At 36.5% G+C, this 21,934-nt stretch overlaps 1 protein-coding gene across 2 annotated transcripts in view; it reads left to right on the top strand.

Annotated features, from left to right (window-relative positions):
* The first annotated feature begins 2,731 nt into the window (after nucleotides 1-2,731).
* Nucleotides 2,732-21,934, top strand: part of LOC113110470 (ephrin type-A receptor 6) — a 115,787-nt gene continuing 96,584 nt past the window's right edge. For both annotated transcript variants that reach the window (XM_026274706.1, XM_026274672.1), the window contains exons 1-2: nucleotides 2,732-3,432; nucleotides 20,079-20,143. In XM_026274706.1, the coding sequence (XP_026130491.1) occupies nucleotides 3,357-3,432; nucleotides 20,079-20,143 (141 nt within the window). In that variant the 5' untranslated portion in view covers nucleotides 2,732-3,356. The remainder of the gene's footprint in view (nucleotides 3,433-20,078; nucleotides 20,144-21,934) is intronic.

Genomic DNA, 21,934 nt, shown 5'->3' with positions numbered 1-21,934 from the left:
CCCAGCCAATCATCCATTTTTCATCTAGGAGATGAATCTTGTCACCATCTCAGTGTTAGGTGTGATGTTCTTGAAATCAAAAGCACAAACAGGTTTTTGTTCACATGCACGCACACACACACACACACACACACGGTGCAGACTTTTGCACTGCTTTTACTGTGCATGTCTATTTGTTTTCTACTGAGGAGATTCAGAAATACAGATCTGTGATAGCTCTGTTATTTTTCAAACAATAAATGAAAACAGATAGCAAAACAATTTAACACAGCCTTGGTTATAGCTCGGCTCAAATATTGTAAGTAAAATAATTATGAAATATAAGATCTGGCCTTTAGTAAATACAGTGAAAAGATTTCATGAACAAACATTTGATCATGAAAAACTATTTGTGTTGTTTATCTTGAAACGATTATGCCTATTACAGTATGTCAGATCTCTTTAGATGTTTACTGAAAATCTCTGACAGCATACTAAATGAGATTGCAGCACACACTGACACTCTGTCATGAGCTTTCTTGAGTGGATACTTGACATTCTTTCTTCCAAAAGCAGATAATAAATAACAAAATGTGTAACAAAATAGTGTAATTAATAGGCAGTGGTTATACCTCTAAAGAATATAATCTTAATAATAATCACAGCAAATTCTTTGTGTTAGAAGATCAGTTAGAATGGTTTTGTGGCTATAGAGGCCAATCCTGGACTGCTTTAGAGCGGATGCGGGAGGGAAAGATTGGGTCACTGCTTTTGGATACTTGGCCAGACCTGAAAATCTTATGGAATGATGGTATGCGGCTTTTATTTAACAGAAAATACAAACAAAAATTCCAAAATGGGGAATAAAATTGTCCAAAGGGGAAGGACTGTCCAAAATAGACGGGGGGGGGGGGGGGGGGTCTGGTGTCCTTGTTGTGTTGGGGAATTGTGAAGGAAGGGCAGTGTTCGGAAAGGAGTTCCTCCACTCTCCCTTCCTGGAACTATGAGGACACCAGCTTGCATGCACGAGGTAAGAGACCAGTCTTTCAAGGAGAGGAATGCTCTGCATTTTGTTTTTGTGCCCCTCCTTGCTCACACACCCACTCCTGTCATGATTTCACAGTGAAATTGGGAAATACAGCATTTTATTGTAAATTAATGTTAATTAATGTAAATTATATGTAATATTTTAGAGTGTAGAAGTGAACTTCTTCAGAGTTATGACTTCTATACTTTATATTGGCAACACTGTTTACTTGCCTACATATCGGATGTTCACACACTGTATTCAATACTTCTGCTTAGCTAGCAAAACCTACTGTAATTCAAGCGAGCTCCTATATCAAAAACCTGTTTTCCTCAAAACCTCAAGTCTCCAGTCAATCAATAAATTACATTCAGCATACTGTGTGTGCATGAGGGCATCGGGTGACTTTTAAATGGCTGCGCAAAAATAACCATCATGAATTGATTGTATGTAGAGGATATGAGGGTGAAGGAGGGAGTTGTTTTCACATCTGAGACCATTAGACGCCAGTCAGATGTCTGAATTACACAGGAGTGACAAGCAGATATACTGTTGACTCTCAGAAGCAGGACATCATTAAGAAACAGGATCCAGATAAATCAGGTCATGCATTTGCACAGTTGCCCTAAGTGTAAATTAAACCCCCCTTTTTTTCTAAGGTGAACTCTACACTGTAAAAAAAAAATGTAGTGTGACTTCCTAGTGAACAAGAGCAGGAGTGTAGCAGTAATCTTATATAATGCTGCTATTTTTCCAGAACAAGTGTAGTGTCTACAGCAGTTTGCTAGTGCTTAGATTCCAATCATGCATTGACGCATGGATAAATTATGTGGTTGCATTTTTGTATAATGTCACATTCTATTTTCCTGTTACTGTTGTTGTTGTTGTTGTTGTCACTTTTCACTGTTGCTATCACGTACATGTAATGTTTCTTTTATTTACTTGTCTATTTATTTTTAACCTAATATGTTTCTTTATTTTCTTTATCATTGCTATGTATGTTATGCTAAGTCTGAATGCTGTATTTGTCCGTGCTTGGTTGAAAACTCCAGCTGCACAATATAATCAGAAACAACAATAGTCTTACCAAAATAATATTTTATAGTATTATATATTTTCTGTTCTTATATGTACAGTATTGCGAGTTGCAATAACAGACTGCCAATCAGCCTTAAGAGTCAATTATTTAATTTAGTTTTTGTTCTACATGTAACAAAGTGCAACCACACTGTGTTCTGAAGCACTATTACATCAACTGCATAGGGGGAAAAATAATTAAAATAAATAAGGTCCAAGTTTCCAGACAAAAGGGAACACTTATCCCCAAAAACGGTTTACAGTAGTATTCAACATACATTACATTTTTTGTTATGACAAAAAAAAAAAAAAAAAAAAAAAAAACTATTCTGAATAAATTTCATAATCAAATTTCGAAATAAGTTGTAATAAATTACTGCAAATTCCTTCAAAATATTGCCAATATTTTACAGTGCATTAATAATAATCTTGCATTAATATAGTTCAGGGTGAATCTAAAATGACTATAATTGCAACAGTAAAAGGGCTTAAGAATGTTTCAAAATATTAAAAGTAGAATGAAATCTACAGACAGTAGATGTCTTATTCCTGACGAAAACGCATCAGCATTAATGCATAGATAAATAATGCAGCTTGAGTCTGTTCCGGTCCTTACAAGAGACGCAGACCAAATAAGACTTACTGTGCTTTGATTTAAATAAGCACGCCTGACTTCGCTAGCCTTGACAGAAGAGAGGGACGGCACGGCACAGTGTGGAAACGAACACCCTCTAGTGCTGATGAGCTTGTCTTCCTTCCAGATCCGCAAAACTCATGGGCTTTTCACCTCAAGAACGCGTCGTCTACTTGGAAGCTCTCGAGCCAGGTCTGTGTGCGTGCGCGAGACTGATTCGGCTAGTTTAAGCGCGTAATACAGGCTCGTGTCGACGGCACACAGTGCCAAGAAGAGAAACGCGTGTAACGCATGAAGAAGGGGAAAGCCCGTTTATGGATACTGACTACTGGAGAACACACTTAGTCTAGTTCATTATTTCAGGTGCTGATAGCCTTACAGCATTAGGGATCAGTTATCTCACAATCGCTATCCTATTTATGTCAATTCTGTAAGTTTTTTTAAGTGCCGCCGATAGTTGTGCGTAATGGGCTGGCATATCTGTCGCTTTGAGTCCGCGTTTTCGCGGTGCGGGGAACGAGGAGGTTGACGCGCAAAACCGTTTACAATAGTTACATGAATTTTGTGACTGGATATTTTGTCTCGGACTCTTTTCTTTAGAAACTGTCACCGACTTGCGTGCACAACTGGATAGAAAAAATGACTTATCAAAGATTTTTCTTCATGTTTGCTTTACCCGGATTGGTTTTGTCGGACCCCAGCCATTCAAACCAAGGTGAGTTATAATGAATTGTGATTAATAGGTTGTTACTATACCATTACCTACGCATGTGCACAGTGTGTATGCATATTGAATGTATTGGTTGCAAATGAGACGCTAATCGCATTCAGTCTTCAAGTTTGGTCAGAGCTTTACAGATTTATATACAGGTGGCTATGACAGTTGTGCCAGCAATTCGGAATATTATAGTTTGTTTTGATTTGTGCAGGACAGATTGTAAAAGTTGTGTTTACTGTCATTCTGTAGTTCTATAGCCAGTCTTATGCTCAGCATCATACAAACTGGGTACCCATAAGGTAGGGAAGATTGGATAATGTTGTAAAACAATTCAGTGTCTAACTCAGTGTTTTTTCATGCTTCTGTGCATGAATTTGTGGAAATGTCATGCATTTGCTCAGAAATACAATCCCCAATCCAACCCAACCAGTTTTATTTTATTCAAAAAGGTAAAGATAGGCTCATGGGAAAAATTTAAATTCAAACAAAATTGCAAACAATTGCAGAAATACATGCAAAGCACATGTTAAAAAAAAAAATTAAACATGTGATTGCATATTGGTCACTCTCATATTTGTGACTTTGTCCAATTTTGTGCCACCTTTGTGGATCCAGTAGAAGTATATTGAAAAGTAGTGCCACCCTCCTTGTCAAAAACTTGTCAAAAAGAGGACTTTGGTGGTTCTGATGATGATCTGATGATAACAATGATAAAAACTATAAAAAATACATTAAAACATATCTTAAGTATTTAAGATGTACTGTATGTTTTAGAGTACTGCCCCAGGGAATTAACATTCATTGCTGTGATCACCATCAAAGCTTAAAACAGATGTAGAATGTAACTTCTTACCTTAAAATTGTGTTTTGTCCAGTAAATATTTTAGAGTTTTACAGAGAAAATGTATAAACACCACAGAGCTGAGCATGCATGATTATGGTCACCCTAACTTACTCACCCTACATTACAGCACACCCGGATCTCACCTACTGTATCTAAGAGACAGGACTGCAATGCTGGTGTCTCATTGTACCTGCTCCATTTCCCCCCTGTGTGCCTGTAACTACTCCCTTCTGTTTACACTCGCAGTTCACAATGGTCATTCACATAGGAAAATAGTTAAATGGCAGTATTTTGAATACAAACATTACAAGAACAAGTGACTGTGTTGTGAAAAGAGAGAGGAAAGGAGCGTATCTGTGTGGGATGTGCAGAAGAGAGAACACTCAATCCATCTGAGTTGACTTGCACGACATTTAAAACTTTTTATCCAGTTATGAGTCATCCTTATTTTTTTCCTGAGCTGGGATGGAAAGCGGCTATTTAACAGGTCACTGTTTTCTCAGTTTTAACCATCACAAATTAGGCAATAGATCTGGAGACAGTTTTTTTTTTCCAATGTGAACAAATAAAAATGGAAATTGAGGGTTTGGAGTTCACTTGAACAAAAGTCCTGTCCTGTGATTAACACTGAAGCTAATTTCCAATTAGTATGCATGCAGAGATGACCCTACATAACCTCACAATATATTTATCTATTTCACAGGCATATAAGAACAGTCTGCTCTTTTATGCTATTTACTGTAGCATTAGAATTTCTTAGAAACTTCAAATGCTTATCTTTATCTCATTTTGCAGGAACATTCATTGCAGAACTCTTCAAAGCCCTTAAAATCCATTTAAAAGAAGACTGTACTCTGAATAAGCTCAGTCTTCTTTCCTCCTCGTACTCATATCTGAATCTCAAATGCCACTTTGACCCGCTTGTAAATCCAGTCACTATTTAAGCGAAGGTATGTAATAAGTCCTGGTTAAGATTACCATTTCGTGCTGATACTTGATGAACTGCTCTTGCTCAGCTGTCATCTTGCACCAAGAGAAACTTCAAAATTGGTATCAGATCACTGTAAGATAGCAATGTTCTCAAGCTCTCCTCTAATCACTCCAGAGTGGTGCCTAAGTGTTTTACAAGGGCTTTTTTAACCACCTCTTCCTCAGACATTGGTTAGGTTTTCATATATGCCTGTCAGCGGTCAAAATGGTAGATGATAAAGTGTGTGTAATCCTTTAAATGAATTGTACTTCTGTTAGAGAAGCAGAGAAACAATTGATGAAATTTATATAACTGTTATACCAGGGTTAGACAAAATTCTGAATTTAATATGTAGCCTATATCTCTTTTAATTTGACTAAATTTGAATTAAATAAACTTCAACAGTAGATGATGATAGCAACAATAAGGTAAAGGGTTCGAATTACAAGAAGTGTTTGACATGATAAAATGTGTACCTTGAATGTAATTAATTTTTTGTGGATAAACCCCCCCCCAAATGCCTAAAATGTAATAAAAAAAAAATGCTTCTATTTTTATATTTTCATGTCTAATTTATTATTAAATACATTTTTGTTTTAGTCATTTTATTATGTGCTTTTGTTATTTGTATTAGCATTTTTATATTCTTAATTACAGTTTAACACGTTGTGAGAGTCAAAATTTTGAACTTTTAAGTTTAAGTATCTAATATTTATTTTATTTTATTTCAGTTTTATTTCAACTACTAAAATATTATTATTATTTTATTAGTTTTTTTTTTTTTTTTGCTTTACTTAACAATATAACACTATTTTACTACTTAGCTTTTTTACTTTACAGTTATGTGAGTTCCTTACATTCAAATTCGAATTGCAGTTCTGCATACTTTTGCTACCTAATTTTAAATTCAGGAATTTAACAGGAATATAAAAGTAATCTCGATACACTTCTGAATGGCACACAATTCTTGTAGCTGACTGTTGACTGCTGACTGTTCTCTAGCTGTGTGTGTTTGTCTTCCATTCTGATGCAGTCACGTGGCTTAGTCAGAGTTTTGTTCTTTTGCTCAGAACAAAGTTGCACTTTATTGGAAATATAGGCATATGCGTCTGCATTTCGTTCTCCAGAGAGCCACAGATTAAAGCGTGTTACAGCAGCACTGAAGCTACACTGGTGTGTGTGTGTGTGTGTGTGTGTGTGTGTGTGTGTCAGGAAGTGCTATGTAAATAGTACTCGTGTGCTGTAACAGAGGCCCCTTAATGCCCGCTGCCCTGTTTGTGCTGCTATCATTCGAGTGCACTTATTGATTTTATAGACACTGTGGAGGCGAACCTCTGAGGTTTCTCTCTTTATACCTTCAACACTTCAATGGCTCTTCAAAAAGAGAGAAGGGAGCAGGTTTTAGGCTTTGTGCTGCCAGCAATGGTATTTATATGTGCATTTATGTGTGTCTGCCTGTTTTCTTGTTCTTTTCATCTGATCAAGGTTATACAAATATCATCTTGTCATTTAATTGTCATCATTTTTGAATTGGTTGTTTCGGTTCCACCTGCATTGCATTGACACCCTGGACATCTGCCGTCCCTCTTGCTCAGATATTACATTTATTAAAGCTGAATAAAACCCAGATTTGTTATAGTGTAAGTAAAGGAAGAGATTAGCTCTTTTTGCGTATTGTGGTGCACAGACCTGCTCGCGCCTCTCCATTGACTCAACTTTTGTAAATTGCACCTTGACATTTCCAGGGCCTGTCTGTGCAATGTGATCTTAGCCTTAACCCCTGTGCCTTCTTTTCCTACTCCTCCACATTGTCTCAGACACACTAAATGCCCGGTTAAAGACCACTAATGCATGCAGTGCTGTCCTTATCAGATCAATTTATCTCAAGCGTTCGAAAAAGGGCCATTTTTCTCCGGTTGTGACATTCAAATTCCAAATGTCACCTCTCTCGTCTTCATCTCTCATCTGGGGGGGGGGGGTGTTGGGGGGGCATGAGTTGCATGGATCTAGGCTTTCTTGTCACACTCACACGCATCTCTTTTTCTCTTACCAATCATTATTATCTCCCTGAGCCAAGTTTTTAAAGAATTTGTTTAGATCGTTTGGCTAAATGTCAGAGCTTAATAAGCCAGTGCATACTGTTGGTTCTAGTCCAGAGTTTATGTAATGAATTTACTGTGACTGATGTTTGGATTTTATACTTTAAAAAAATACTTTTTCATGCATTGATAAAAGGGGCTTTTTTTGGAAGCTTATTTTTAATAAAGTTGAATAATAGTGAATAGTTTCACAACTGATTGATACTGGAAGAGTCCAGAGCTTAATGTCATAATACAAATGTTTCAGGTTTTGAGTACTAGGCAGCATTTGCGTATGAATTGGAGAATTACATCTGCAGAACTGACTTCCATTTTTGCCATTTTGCCTTTAAAAATGAAATAAAAAAATAACATAAAAGTGTGTGACTGTGAACTTAGAGAGGAACCGAATAAATTTCATATTGACTTCCGCAATGTATGTTTGATAATGGTATAGTTTTGTACCTTTTGAATGGGTATGGCCTCAGCAACAGCTTTTTTATATCATATTTGTAGGCTTTGGTTCAGTGCTTAATTTTGTGTTAATTTCATTCTTAGAATCAGTTTTAACCCTGTCAGTACTGGCTAGTACAGATTAGGAAAATGATTTGATTTATAGCTTTAATCTGTTCTTCACAGCGATGATTGTTTAAGGACAAATGGCAGTAGCTACACCATGCTATCTAGATTCGTTCTCCCTTGACTGAAGATCAATGACCAATCAATACTACATCGTTGCTTCCAAAGCAGAGATTGACAAGCATTACAATCTATTCATATCCCAGAATGCTTTTCTCACCAGTGCCACAGTAGGTTGAGTAAGTCATTGTCTCTGTCAACATGAAAGCCATCCAGCTGAGACACACAACAGGAATGCCATTTGAGCTAACGTTGCACACTCTGTTTGATGTTGCTACTCTTTTCACAAAATTTTATTTCAAGCATACTATATATATATATATATATATATATATATATATATATATATAGATAGATAGATAGATAGATGGAAAGATAGATGGATAGATAGATGGATAGATAGATAGATAAACATGTTCATTGCATGAATTTCAGGTGAGAAGAAAAAAAATGAGGTTTTACTTGCATCCACCACTAGGAATCAATGCAACCTACAAATGAGAGACCGTTTACTTTGCTTTCTTGGGTTGACACTTTTGTGAAAAAAATCCTGTTTGATTTGAGTGACAAGTGTTCATTTAACCGATTATAAAATCGATTTTGCATGTCTAAATAAGTTTTATACAGCAAATAACACCAAATATAGGTAAATCCACGGACAACAGGTAGGACGAATGTAAAGACCAATATTTCTGATTATTTATTGGTATGAAGTTACGTGCACAATGACAAACAGGAGTGCAACATTTTCTAAAAAAAAAAATAAGCAGAGTGGACTGCCAAAATGCAGGCTTCAACATGGCTGTGTTTACGATTAGAAATGTCAACAACAATAAAAAATCGCATAGGCGATTCTAGGGCTGTCAAAAAAAAAAAAAAAATCATCGAATTTAAAATAAAAATCCACATTCGAATGCAAAAACGTTGCATTCAAATTTTAGGTGTGCATTAAGGAAGCTGCCTTATGAGCCCCTTATGAGCATGTTTAGAAAGACATGTAAAATTAATGTATTTAATTTAATTTTATAAAATATCTCAACACTTTATGTTGGGTTTTTGTTCCCCATCCCACTGCATCTCATGGTTTTAAATGAAAAAAAAAAAAAAAACATTTTGTTTACTGCAGCCGCAGCCATCATTACCAAGTGAGAACCGTTGACTCTGACAGTGAACAAGAGTATTAGACGAAGTGAACGCACAGGCCATAGTGTGACATCCGTTGACCAATAGTGTAAACACAGATGACGTCACAGGGTTTTTTTTAAATTAAGGAAGACAGCCTTCGTTTGTATGTAGGCCTAGGAAATTTATATATTTACAATACTTACTTAAATATAATTAATGTTATTTTATTTCTTTATTGGTTGGTCTTAACCAGGGATGTAATGGAGGCTAAACGCCCGTAAACGCCATTTACGCACCTCCCAAAATTCATAAATAGCGTTTACCCACCTCCAAAGTGCATTTATCCACCTCTAAATTGCGTTTATCCACCTCTAAATTGAGTTTATCCACCTCTAAATAGCCTACAGTTCCTATGACATTTTAAATTAAGCTTATGTCGTTTTAGTTTCATATTGTTCATTATTAGTTTCATAGGTTGTTTGTTGTTAAAGACTAAGTCTTTCATATTGCGCTGCAACTTGTCAGTAGTAGTGGGAAGTTCAGATAATTTTACTGACTCGGATCTTTGAGTCTCGTTCAGCAAAATGAACTAATCTTTTCTCTCCCCGTCTCTATGGGACTAACATGAAGAATAAAAGACTCGGACCTCACCTGTCGATTCAGAACCAGGCGGCAAGGAAGTCGAGCAGAAGTTGAAGTCGGGTGGGGGCTGCCATCTTGTAGCAGAACTTCACTTGCGTTAGCATTCCCATTGACTGCCATTCATTTTGGCGTCACTTTGACAGCGAGTAAATTTACAACTGAGGCGTTTAAAGACTCCGTTTGTCCATTATTTATTTCTAAAGATACACGACAATGTATAAAGGGCTCCATTACCTTCTATGTTACATTATTGCCCCGTATAAACAGTTTTTGTAAAAAATAGGCTAACGATTGCGTCATAACCACTCGACTCTCTGTTGCATTACCGTACAGACAGGAGGAGAAGCTCACAGGCAATTAACTTAATATGGCATTACATTTTAAAATACTATACAAAATTATTAATCAAAATACTTACTCCTGCTCACTCACGCCAAAGAACTCCCCGCTCAAGCTCGCCGTCTCTGCAAGATTAACGATGGCAGTTTGCACGCACAGCTACTAGAAGATTTACATCTGTCAGACAGGTTGCTGACGTCGTCAAGATTCGTTTGAGTCTGCGCGTCAGAAACGGAAGTGCTAAAAAACGCTAAAAATGGGCTTCACTTGTCTCAATTGAGTTCCAATGGGGTCCATGTGTCCATTTCTTTTACTGTCTATGTTCAGAACCCATATGTTGTGTAATGCGCATGTGCAGTCAACACAAAATGAACGAATCACTCTCTGAGACAACTCGGTAGTCCTGAATCATATTAAAGATTCGTTCAAAATGAACGACACTCAACAGACTGCATCAAGATTCAAACATGGATATCCGGCAATTAATAATAATAATAATAACGTTCGTTATTTTGAATAGAAATCATCACTCATACAGCAGCCATTCATCTCATCTCCGGTTTATTTGTGTTCGTATACACACAATATCCACGATCTGCCAGGGCTATAGTCCAATGGTGCGCACATTTGAAGAGATAATAATTTTATGACATGTTTGTAAAATATTTCGTCATACAGAATAATATTTCTATTCATTTTACACTGATATTTGCGATCTGAAGAGCTAAAACAGCTAACAGAGCTAACGATTACTCCCCTCTTATTAATTTGCGTCAGCTATGACATCAGTGCAATATCATTAGTTTGTAAAGCTGTCATTCATCTCACGTGAACCACGTGACCAAAAGGATGTCCTTCTGCAATGAAGCTGTCTGTGTCATTGCAGTCTGTGTCATTGATAAAATATATGAAAGACAAAAGTAAAAAAAAAATATATATATTTGATTCCAGCTTGTTAAATGTGAATATGTTCTAGTGTCTTCTCTCCTCTCAACTAAATATCTGTGAGTTGTGGACAAAACGAGACATCTGAGGACCATTCCTGGGCTTTTGGGGAAACACTGATCCACATTTTTCTGAAACCAAACAACTAACCGATTAATTGAGAAAATATTCAACAGATTAATCGACTATGAAAATAATCCCAAATCCCTAATCACTCTCTATTTCCTCTTTTAAAAAAATTGTTCTCTCTGTTTTGTCATTTAGTAAACTTTATAGATTTCAACCTTATTAATCCTTCTTGAGTCTCTTTAACAAGAACTTAGATGAATGTATGAATTGAATAGTGATTGTGTGACCTATATGAGGGAACAATATCAAATGATAGCCTATAGCGATGTCATCAGGATACACATACACCGGTAGGCGGTGGCCCACCTTACCGTGACCACGATGTGGTCACCCATAATTTATAGTTTACCCACCTCTTTTTTTACCACTACACCTCTGGTCTTAACACAAATTTACAATCGGCAAATCGGTCGGACTAAAAGCAAAAAAATAAATAAAAAATGTCCTAAATTGACAGGGTCGGTCGGGTTACGGCAAACAAGAATATTTTTAAGGATGGCCTCACTCCACCACTTGTTCCTAATTTTTAATAATACAATTTTTACATCGGTGTTGCATACATTTGGTCATTTGCAATGATCTTCCCTTCCACTAATGCTTCAACAGATAGAGAAGCCCTAACGTATAATCCAATAATAAACCTTAAATGTGTTTGATGCCTTTCATTTATAATCCTGTAGATCCTGGAAGATTTCTTAACTATAGGCATATCTTAAAGCTATCTTCATGCTGAATGAATTTAGATTTGGATTTAACCTTTCAATGTGTCACATGGGATGTTTTATACTGGGATTCAGTCATCAATAGGTTAAAAACACATGGTAAAAACAAGATCCAGATCTTCTTATATGACACATCAAAGATCTAAGCTATAGAGACAGCCCAGATATTCCAGGTTTTTCTCCATCTGCCTTTTCTTTTTTCTTTTTTTAAATCCTTTCCTTCTTTCCATGTGGCCTACTTTAGGGACTCCAGATTTTTACAGACAGACATAGGCGCTAGCTGCCACTTCTGATGAGTCTCTGTTGATGTCTCACTCTCCACACTGAGGTGGAGGGAGAGAGACAACAAACATTCACCAGCTGATTTGGTTTGAAATGAAGCTTGCGGATCTTGTCAACACTAGTTACAAAGATTCGGCTGCAGCAAGACAGCCCGCTCTGCTTTTTCTAATAAGACCATTAATAATAGTCCCATCTGGAAAGCATCTTGCCATTGGCAGCATTACCCTTGCCAGCCATATTATCTACTTCTAAGGGCTGGTAATTTGAATTTGCCGCACTGTTTTAATTTCAGGCTGTTGAGGTTATTCTACTCTATTTAAATCGCGCTGTTCACTTTTTTTTTTTTTTTAGGTGGTTGTAGTTTATATTTTTATTTCATGTGTGTTTTGTAGTACAGTTAAAGTTAAACTCCATAGAGAGACCAATTTGCTCAATGAAGACCAGGAAATAAATTTGAAGATCAGTCAGTTGACAGAGAGTTTACTGAAGATAGAGTTCTCCACATTTCCAAAGGCCATAGTTAGAGGAGCCAGCCTCAACTTATAATGGACAAACATTATTTATTGCTTCGATAAATAAATTAAATCCTATAAATAGATCCGATAATGTATGTTTGCTGGTAAATCAGTCAATAAGTCTGATTAATCCGAGATTCATCCGCTGGTTGCAATAGACTGCAGCTTTAAAATGGCTCATTATGTCATCATTTGTGAACTTGTCTTCACCAATCTGGACATTTTTCTCTGTGGCTGCAGAGGACAATGCTATTGCTATTTGCAAAGCATGTTCAGCAATTATTCGGAGAGGAGGGGACAAGGCGTCAAGCTTTAACTCAACAAATCTTATATCTCACTTGAAAAGTTGTCATGGTGGTGCAGCTGTATAAAAAGAATATGAAGCAGCCACGGCAGCAGCTACTAGCGCTAAGCCTAAAACATGGAGCCCATTCAGCAGACATTAACATGTGACAGTCTATATATCTCCGTCGTCATCGTGCACTGAAGGTTGAATAGATGCATCTCTTTGTTATGCATTAAATACTTGAATATAAAGTTGTTGTTAATGAGTTGTTAGTTGCAGATAATCTGTTTGGTGTCACCCCCCATTTTTGGCATGAAGACACAAATGACATACACAAAATAAAAAAGGCTGCTACCCAACAGTCTTTCTGATGAGATACACGATCGACATATGTTCGCAAAGCTGACACTTCAAAGTTTACTGTTCAGCATTGGTGCTGAAACCCAGGAGAAAGGAGGGACACGCAGTCAGAGAGCTCTCACCATTGTGGGGAATCCATGGTGGCATCGAACACATAGGAGCAGTCTGCCACCATGGACACTTGAGGTGCTTGGCTGGAGTGAGTTGGTTGAGGGAGGAGCAGCAGTGTGTCTGGGAACTGTAAAATATATATATATATATTTTTTTTTTTCTATCTTCCCTCTCTTGTCTCTCCTCATCCTCATCCGTCAACATTTTCTCTCTCCTCGTCTGTTGGGTGGGGTGTTTGGTTGTGGGAGCAAGGCTGGTGGAGTGGATGATAATGAGCAACACCTGTGACACTCACTGGTCTTGGTTCCCACGGAGGAGCTCTGAAAGGATAAATGGAGTAGTAACGACAGTAAAGGACAAGAGAGAACTAAGCCTGGACTATTTATCTTATTGAGGTTCGGTTTGTCCATGGCTGTCATCCATGAGGGGCTGTTGCGTTATTTTCAGTTTTATGTTTATTTTGTTATTAAATTGTATTTAAATGTTCACTGGTTCCTGCCTCCTTCACTTGTCTATGAACATTTGTTACTCTTACACAAAAAATTAAAACATTTGAAGACTCAGAACTGATGTTTGCTATAATAGTTAGGCCAGAGCTACTAAAGTAGATTAATCAGTGCATCTTTAATCTTTAATCGGTGCACAAACTGCAGATTATATGAAAATTATAATATAAAAATGTGAACTTAATTAACATATAGCAACTGATGGTGGCATTAGGCATATGTGAGAGTTAGTGGATGCATGTGAAATTTGAAAGTGACATACAGCCAAATATAGTTACCCATACTTGGAATTTGTGCTCTGCATTTGACCCATCCAAAGTGCACACACACAGCGGTGAACACACACACACTGTGAACACACACCCGGAGCAGTGGGCAGCCGTTTATGCTGCGGCGCCCGGGGAACAGTTGGGGGTTCAGGGACTTGCTCAAGGGCACCTCAGTCATGGTATTAAGAGTGGAGAGAGAGCTGTACATTCACTCCCCCCACCTCCAATTCCTGCCGACCTGAGACTCGAACTCACAGCCTTTGGATTATGAGTCTATAACCAATAGGCCACGACTTCCCCCCAATTCACTGCAGTTCAGTTGTGTTGGTCTTCACATGTCTCATACAGCTATAATAATAAAAAAAAAAAAAAGAACAAAGTTCAAACTGATAACTGATAACCCCTTTTCCATAAAATATATAGTTTGATTATATAATTATTCAGACAAATTAGTACAAAACAAATACATATTTATTCTCTGGAAGCCTGGCTAAATGAGTGAACACTGCAACTGCATTCCTGACATGAGTCAAACCCTCAGTAACCTATATATATATATATATATATATATATATATATATATATATATATATATATATATATATATATATATATATATATACATTTTTTGTAATTTTATTTTTTTATAAGAGCCATTCTAGCCAGGCAAAGTGACACTGTTTATCACAGTGAAAACTGCGAAGAGCAGATTTAGGTTTTTCATGCTGTACTAGCAATCAGTATGTCCAACACTGAGGTTCAGATGATAGTTGTACCACATGAATTCCAGTTGTACTACAGGAACACCAAATATGCCTGTGGGTTAATAGCAGTTTCCTTCTGGATCATATGACAGCTCATGAGGAGAGGGATGTGACAGGGACTGAAATGTTCCCGTAAATGATGGTGACTGCACATACTGTAGCTTGTCCCTATGGGGGTCTGAGTCTCATATGATCCCTTATCACAAAAAGTTAAATATATTTATACATTTGCAATCAAAATTACTCAACCCCTCAGAGACTGCAGTACTTTACAAATACAAGCTTTTTTGAAGATCCAGGATAAAATAAAAATTGCATCTATAACAGTTCACTGGCATATTAAAAGTGATATTGTCAATATATAATGTAATATTTTTGAGTTATAAGATTTTTTTAATAATACTGTTATGTCATAATTATTTAACCCCTATTCAACATTGCTGTTTTTAAATCACTTATTTGCATGGTGGGGAATAAAACAGTCTCAAAACACAATTAAGCCTTTAGAAACTCTATTAAAAACAAAATTAATTTGAGCTGTTACACATACAGTAAGCCCATGCATGTGTTGAAGTTGAGTAGCAAAAGATCTCACAACCTCACACCTCCTCTTTCTCACAATGTGCAGATATCTACTCCAATGCTAACTCTTCTTTGAGATGCATCCACAATTATTCCCATGATCAGGCCAGGATTGCCTATCTAACCTTGCTCTTGTGTGGATGCACAGTGATCCATCTGGGACACCAATGGTTCAATAAACTTGAACTTGAAATAAACTCTGAACATGCAATGAGAATTAAGCCTGGAGACTGAACAGGTCACTCAAAGTACATTCTATGTCTGATCCCTGAACCAAGCAGTGGTAAATTCGGATGTGTACTTTGGGATGACTGTCCTGCAGAAAAGTCCATTGATTATCAGCTTCAGTCTTTGCTCCCAAGGCATCACAATTCTTGTCAAAATGGCCTGATACCTCAAAGAATACATAACAGGACTGATCCACCTCCAAGTTTGACGATGGAGATGTTCTTCTTGTGCTTAAGAGCTTTGCCTTTTTTGTAGCAGACATAGCGCTGATCCATGGGTCCAAAAAGTTACAGTTTGGTCACATCACTCCTTATAACATTCCTCCAGAGCTCCACAGGTCTACACAAATTAATTTTATCAAGTTTAAGACTGCCTTTTGTTCTTCTTGATCAAGAGTGGTATTCATCAAGATGTCTCAACATGAAGGCCATACTTGTCTAGTGTTCTTCTTACACACTGCATTGAAATGGTTTTCCTCCTTCCATCGGGTCATCTTGCAAGTCTTTGGCTGTAGATTGGAAGTTTTTCTCAGTTGCTCCGATTATACATTTTATGATATTTAGCTTTTTCTTCAACACCCTCAAAGGTTTTCTGGCAAAAATACACTTTAAGCTAAGGAATAAGGCTGAGAGCTGTGTCTCTAGGAACTTTCAATGTCTTGGGAATCTTCATATAACCTTAGCCTTTATAAAGTAATGCAATATTTATTCTCTTTAGCAGTTGAAGTGACTGGTGAATGGCGAACCACAGACAACGTCAGAGGTGTCTTACCTGGGCTAAGGAGAAGAACTGGACTTTTTTTTTCAGATGAGAGCAAGTTTTGTATTTCATTTGGAAACCAAGGTCCTAGAGTCTGGAGGAAGGGTGGAGAAGCTCATAACCCAAGTAACTTGAAGTCCAGTGTTAAGTTTTCCACAGTCTGTGATGATTTGGGGTGCAATGTCATCTGCTGGTGTTGGTCCATTGTGTTTTTTGAAAACCAAAGTCACTGCACCCATTTACCAGTACACTTTGGAGCACTTCAAGCTTCCTTCTGCTGACCAGCTTTTTGAAGATGGTGATTTCATTTTCCAGCAGGATTTGGCACCTGCCCACACTGCCAAAAGCACCAAAAGATGGTTAAATGACCATGGTGTTGGTGTGCTTGACTGGCCAGCAAACTCTTCAGACGTAAACCCCCTAGAGAATCTATGGGGTATTGTCAAAAGGAAAACGAGAAACAAGAGACCAAAAAATGGGAATGAGTAACTGTCTGGGAAAGCCACTGTCAAAGAAACCTAGGCTTTCATACCACCTCAGCAGTGCCACAAACTGATCACTTCCATGCCACACCGACTCAATGTGCAATCAATACAATACTCAAATGTGACTCAATACAACACTGGGACTACAATAGAAGAAAAATGCTTTTACCATTCTAAAAACATAGTTTTGTGGCCATTATTGGAACTGAAAAGGTTTGAATAACCTGAAACACACGTGATCGTTGTCATGCGGTGTATCTGGCCAATCGTGAAACAGCTGTTTCGTCATCAGCACTCCTGCAGTCACTCTGGAGAAACTGCAGCGGCTAAGTCAGCTGACTGCTCTCGAAACACTCTTGCGGTACTTTTAGGCCACACGTGACAATCATGTGGTGTCGGCGCCATCTCAAGACAGATACAATTTCTAACTGACATGCACTGCTTCAAGTCCAATTGCGATTGGTTTGCGTGCCGCTGCATGAAGTCGAACGCACCTTGTGACACCAACATTATAAATAAAAGCAAATTGCATGCTTAAACATACTTTATACTACTACTGAATCAGAATATCAGATATTTCACAAACTAGTTAACATGGTTATGGATAATTTGAATAAAAAGACAACATCAGGCATCAAAATTAAACTAAAACATCAGAAGAAAAAAACTAAGTAACACTAGGGGCTCTGATTGTCTCAGATTTTGCTCTATTATAGACCAAATAAGTGGTTTTGATAAAGATTCCTCTTGTATTGTTTGATTTCTACTCCGTCATCGAGACCTAACTTTCAGTTCAGTGTGCATCATACACTGGCTTTAGGCCTAATCTGGTAAATATCTCTTAATAAAGTCATTCCAATTTGATCATTCCATCCCAATATGCTTGCAGACATGTTTAATCTCCCTTCATTTTCGGGGAGAAAGTGAGTGCGGAAATTTAGGGATAATATGTCTCGAGACAGAGACACTATGTCTAGACAGAGGTGTAATGTGATTTAGGATGAGTGGCCAAAGTGCCTTACCCTCTAATTCACATTTTTGTGTTTGGGTGTGTTAGTATCACAGATCCATCACTTCCAGGCAGAATTATCAGGCATTGTCAAGAAAATTTGATCAGGGCAAATAGTAGTGCTCAGCCTGTCTGCAGGCTCTCTACAGACAGGCACTCATCGAGGATCATTACGTTAACTCTTTGACAACACATATATGGATAAGCTGATTATTATCTCAGTATTACAACACATATTCAGAAAGCTGTCTTACACACAGACCACTTTGCTGAGTGAGAATAATGATCACTCCCTCATAGGCCAAAATCAAGAGTCACACTTACTTTTGAAGTTTATTCAACCAGAAATACAATTTTTATTGTAACCTCTTAAGACCAGAGAAAAAAAAGTTTTAGGATTTTTTTTCCATGTCTTTACATTGTTTAGAGCATTAAAAATAATGTAAAAAAATAAAAAATAAAATAATAATAATAATAAATACAAAAAATGTCAATAGAGGACTTTTTAAAGATTTTTTTTTTAAGAAGTCAATGAACATGAACATGCATAGGCAAAAACAACAGATTTTGTTTTTTTTTACCAAATTTTGTACAAAGAATGATTCAATGAACCGAATAAACATTGAAATAAACATGTTTCAATACACATTTTTTCTTTCTTAAAAAATGTGTGTAAAATGGCCATAAACAATATATATAATAATATATATAATAATATATAATATTTCATAGAATACAGAAATATAATTTATTTCCCTGTTCATCTCCCAAAATGCGTAATAAACATGCCCCGGTTTCCTCATATACGGACATGTTTGAAATCAACATCCTGGTTCATGACAGAAAGTCATATTTTGATTTGAAACCCCATAACATTTTCCTGAGATATTGATTCATGACACACAATTTATAAATTAGACAGATTTAAATGATAATTACAAATATTATCATATTTCCATAAGATTGTAACTAAATTCATTTCAGACATTTATGGAGACCAAGGAGAGGAAGAGGTCATGGTGAAACTGTGGCATGTACAGTTTCAGAGAAATTCACAAAAATATAATGTCCTATGTAAAGTAATATAAATATAAAGGCCGCAGGGTTATAATGAATTATGGCTGAGTAGTCGAGAGAATGGCACATACCCTGACTTTGTGTCATGAGTATATTTTGCCTGTGACACACTTTTATTGATAGACATTGTAATTAAGTCCTGGTGTAGAGACAAAGGGAATTGCACATTCATCATATCAAACTTGCATATGTGGGTGAAAAAATTAAAATTGTATTCAATTATTTATTTATTTATTTATTTGTGTACTGAGTCACCTGCTGGGGGCAGTGGATGTGATTTGCTTAAAAGAGGAAAAAAAAAATGAGCATGCAGTGTGTTCATTTCTGATTGGTAGTTTAGTTTGTATATTCTTCCGCTGTGGTTTTTGATATAATGTATTTTGTCCCTGTTAACGATGTCAAGCACAAGGGATCCATTAAGAATCTTTTTTGGCTGATTATTTGTACTTTCTTTGTATCCATATGTCATTTAAGGCAGTGCTATAACTTACTGTGATACTGTAATTGTTTTGTTTTTTTGCTGGGTGATTTGTTGTTTTTGCTGAAAATTCTGTCATTTACTAATATGTTTAATTCAAATATAAAACATATCTTCAAGTTTTCTCAAGCCATACTATAGCTTTGTGTGATGAGTCATTCAGAATTATTATTAATATTAGTTATTATTATTATTTATTTATTTTGGATGACCCCAGACCTCATTCACATTTTGGATGAATTATTAAATTTAATTTAATTTAATTTAATTTAATTTAATTTAATTTAATTTAATTTAATTTAATTTAATTTAATTTAATTTAATTTTATTTTATTTATTTTATTTTACTTTACTTTACTTTACTTTGCTTAAAGTACTTAATTTAAATGTTCTATATGTTAATTTTTCATGTGACTGTTTTGTTATTGATTCATTGTGTATTGAAGACATTTATAGTTGACCCTAGTTGTCATCTTGTGTGTGTGTGTCTTTTTCATAGTGGTTCTTTTGGACACAACAGCTGTGCTGGGAGAACTAAGCTGGAAGACCTACCCAATAAATGGGGTAAGTAACACTTATTATTATGTTATATACAATTTCCCTTGCAGTATTTACATTAGGTAAGAATGTACCACAGTTACTTAAAATAAATTATTATATAGCTCCTTCTGAATGAATTCCAACCATGGCCATGCATATACTATTTATATCAGATTAATCCAAACTGCACAATTCGGTGTGTGAAAAAAAAAAAAAAAAAAAGTTTGTTATAATGAAATTTAATCAGAACAGGCCACTGAGACTGCAATAGTGATTAAGAAACTATTCAGAAAGTTTATTAAAGGGTCCTTATAATTAAATTTTGACCAATTACATTTTTGTGAACACTAAAGAGAGAATTTCCAAGACATGAAAACCAGTTAAAGGGCTAGAACAGTGTTACTCATTGCACGGTGGCTAGCCAAGCTTTAATTTGTGGCTCGCATGGCAGTTAATAATATGATTATAAGTTCATGCAGTCAATACAGATATTTTATAAAAACATTCAGAACAAGAAAGGCTACAACATAACCCATTCAAATAATTACACAATGTTTAAATGATCTGCAGTGGTCGCTTTGTTGCGTCCAGTGTAGACTTTTAACAGACTTTCAGTGCAGCACAGCACACCACTGCATGGCACAGCACAACAAGTATCACATCCGGTGAGGATATACGGTCAGACAGTGTCTACTCTATTACAAATAATTTAGATTTTTTTTTTTTTAAATACCTAATATAGGGGCATTACATGATGGAAATATAGACAAGAAATGATATTTAAACTTGCTCTGCCCTTACGTCCATGCCACTGACTCACTGCTGTGTTGTCAGTTTTGATCATTTTTCAAGCTCTTAACGCCGAATATGCTTTTCATGGATGGTTAGATACATGATAGGCTAATGTAGAAAAAAATAACTTTAGGTCTTCCCAGCAGTAAGGTAATCCTGCTTTTTTGCCATTAAGGGAAATTATCTTGTCTCAGTTACGTTTGACCTGTATTGCATTGCATTGCATTGCATATGGTATGTTCAGGGATGATAGACTGATAAGCAGACATGCTATTAATGACTGGATGTAACTTATGATACTTTGTGGTTAAAGTGGCTCTCCGATTGACTTTGTCCTATCAGTGCGCTCTCATGAAAAAAAGAAAAAGAAACGACCACTGGGCTAGAAGCAGTTTGTATGAAGCAGTCAAGTGTGATCTCACAGCCCGGAATAGCTTCTAATAGTAGAGCTACTATTATTAAATCAATTTCATGATAAAGAGCAGTATGATGGATGCTTGATCACTGCCCTTTTTCTGAGGCTGACTATAAGTACCCGTCTTAGTTTTGAGCCTTACGTGAATAAAAGTTTTGTAGAGGAGGAACTAGAGTCAGGCCACGGAGTGAATGCTTTTTATTTTTTTATTTGTATTTTTTTTTGTTTTTGAGGATGTGTAAAATGACCTGTAGCACATAAAATGATTTCCCAGTGGAGTTGCAGTGCACATCTTCATATTATTTCTGCTCTTACACAGGTGCTCATCATGTCAAAGAAAGCGAGTTCATCTTACCAGTAAACACCACTTGGGGTTTCTTTCTTCTTTTTTTTTCATGCAGTAAGAGGCTGGTACATACCTCTGATCGAATCAATAATTCATGCTACAATATCCTGGGTCATATACCTCTCCTATTAGTGTTTACCACAATGTCTTTTTCTGGTCCTTTCTTTTAGGTCAGGGTATGTCATGTTAATCAAAGCCTTTTTCGTTCATCTCCCAGAGCCAGATGGAACATACCCTTTTCAGTCTGGGGAGACTTTTCCTG

Source organism: Carassius auratus, chromosome 1 (assembly GCF_003368295.1).
Source record: "Carassius auratus strain Wakin chromosome 1, ASM336829v1, whole genome shotgun sequence".
In the NCBI taxonomy this organism is placed as follows: domain Eukaryota; kingdom Metazoa; phylum Chordata; class Actinopteri; order Cypriniformes; family Cyprinidae; genus Carassius; species Carassius auratus.
The sequence above is the reverse complement of the archived record's forward strand: the minus strand, read 5'-3'. Positions and strand labels throughout refer to the sequence as shown.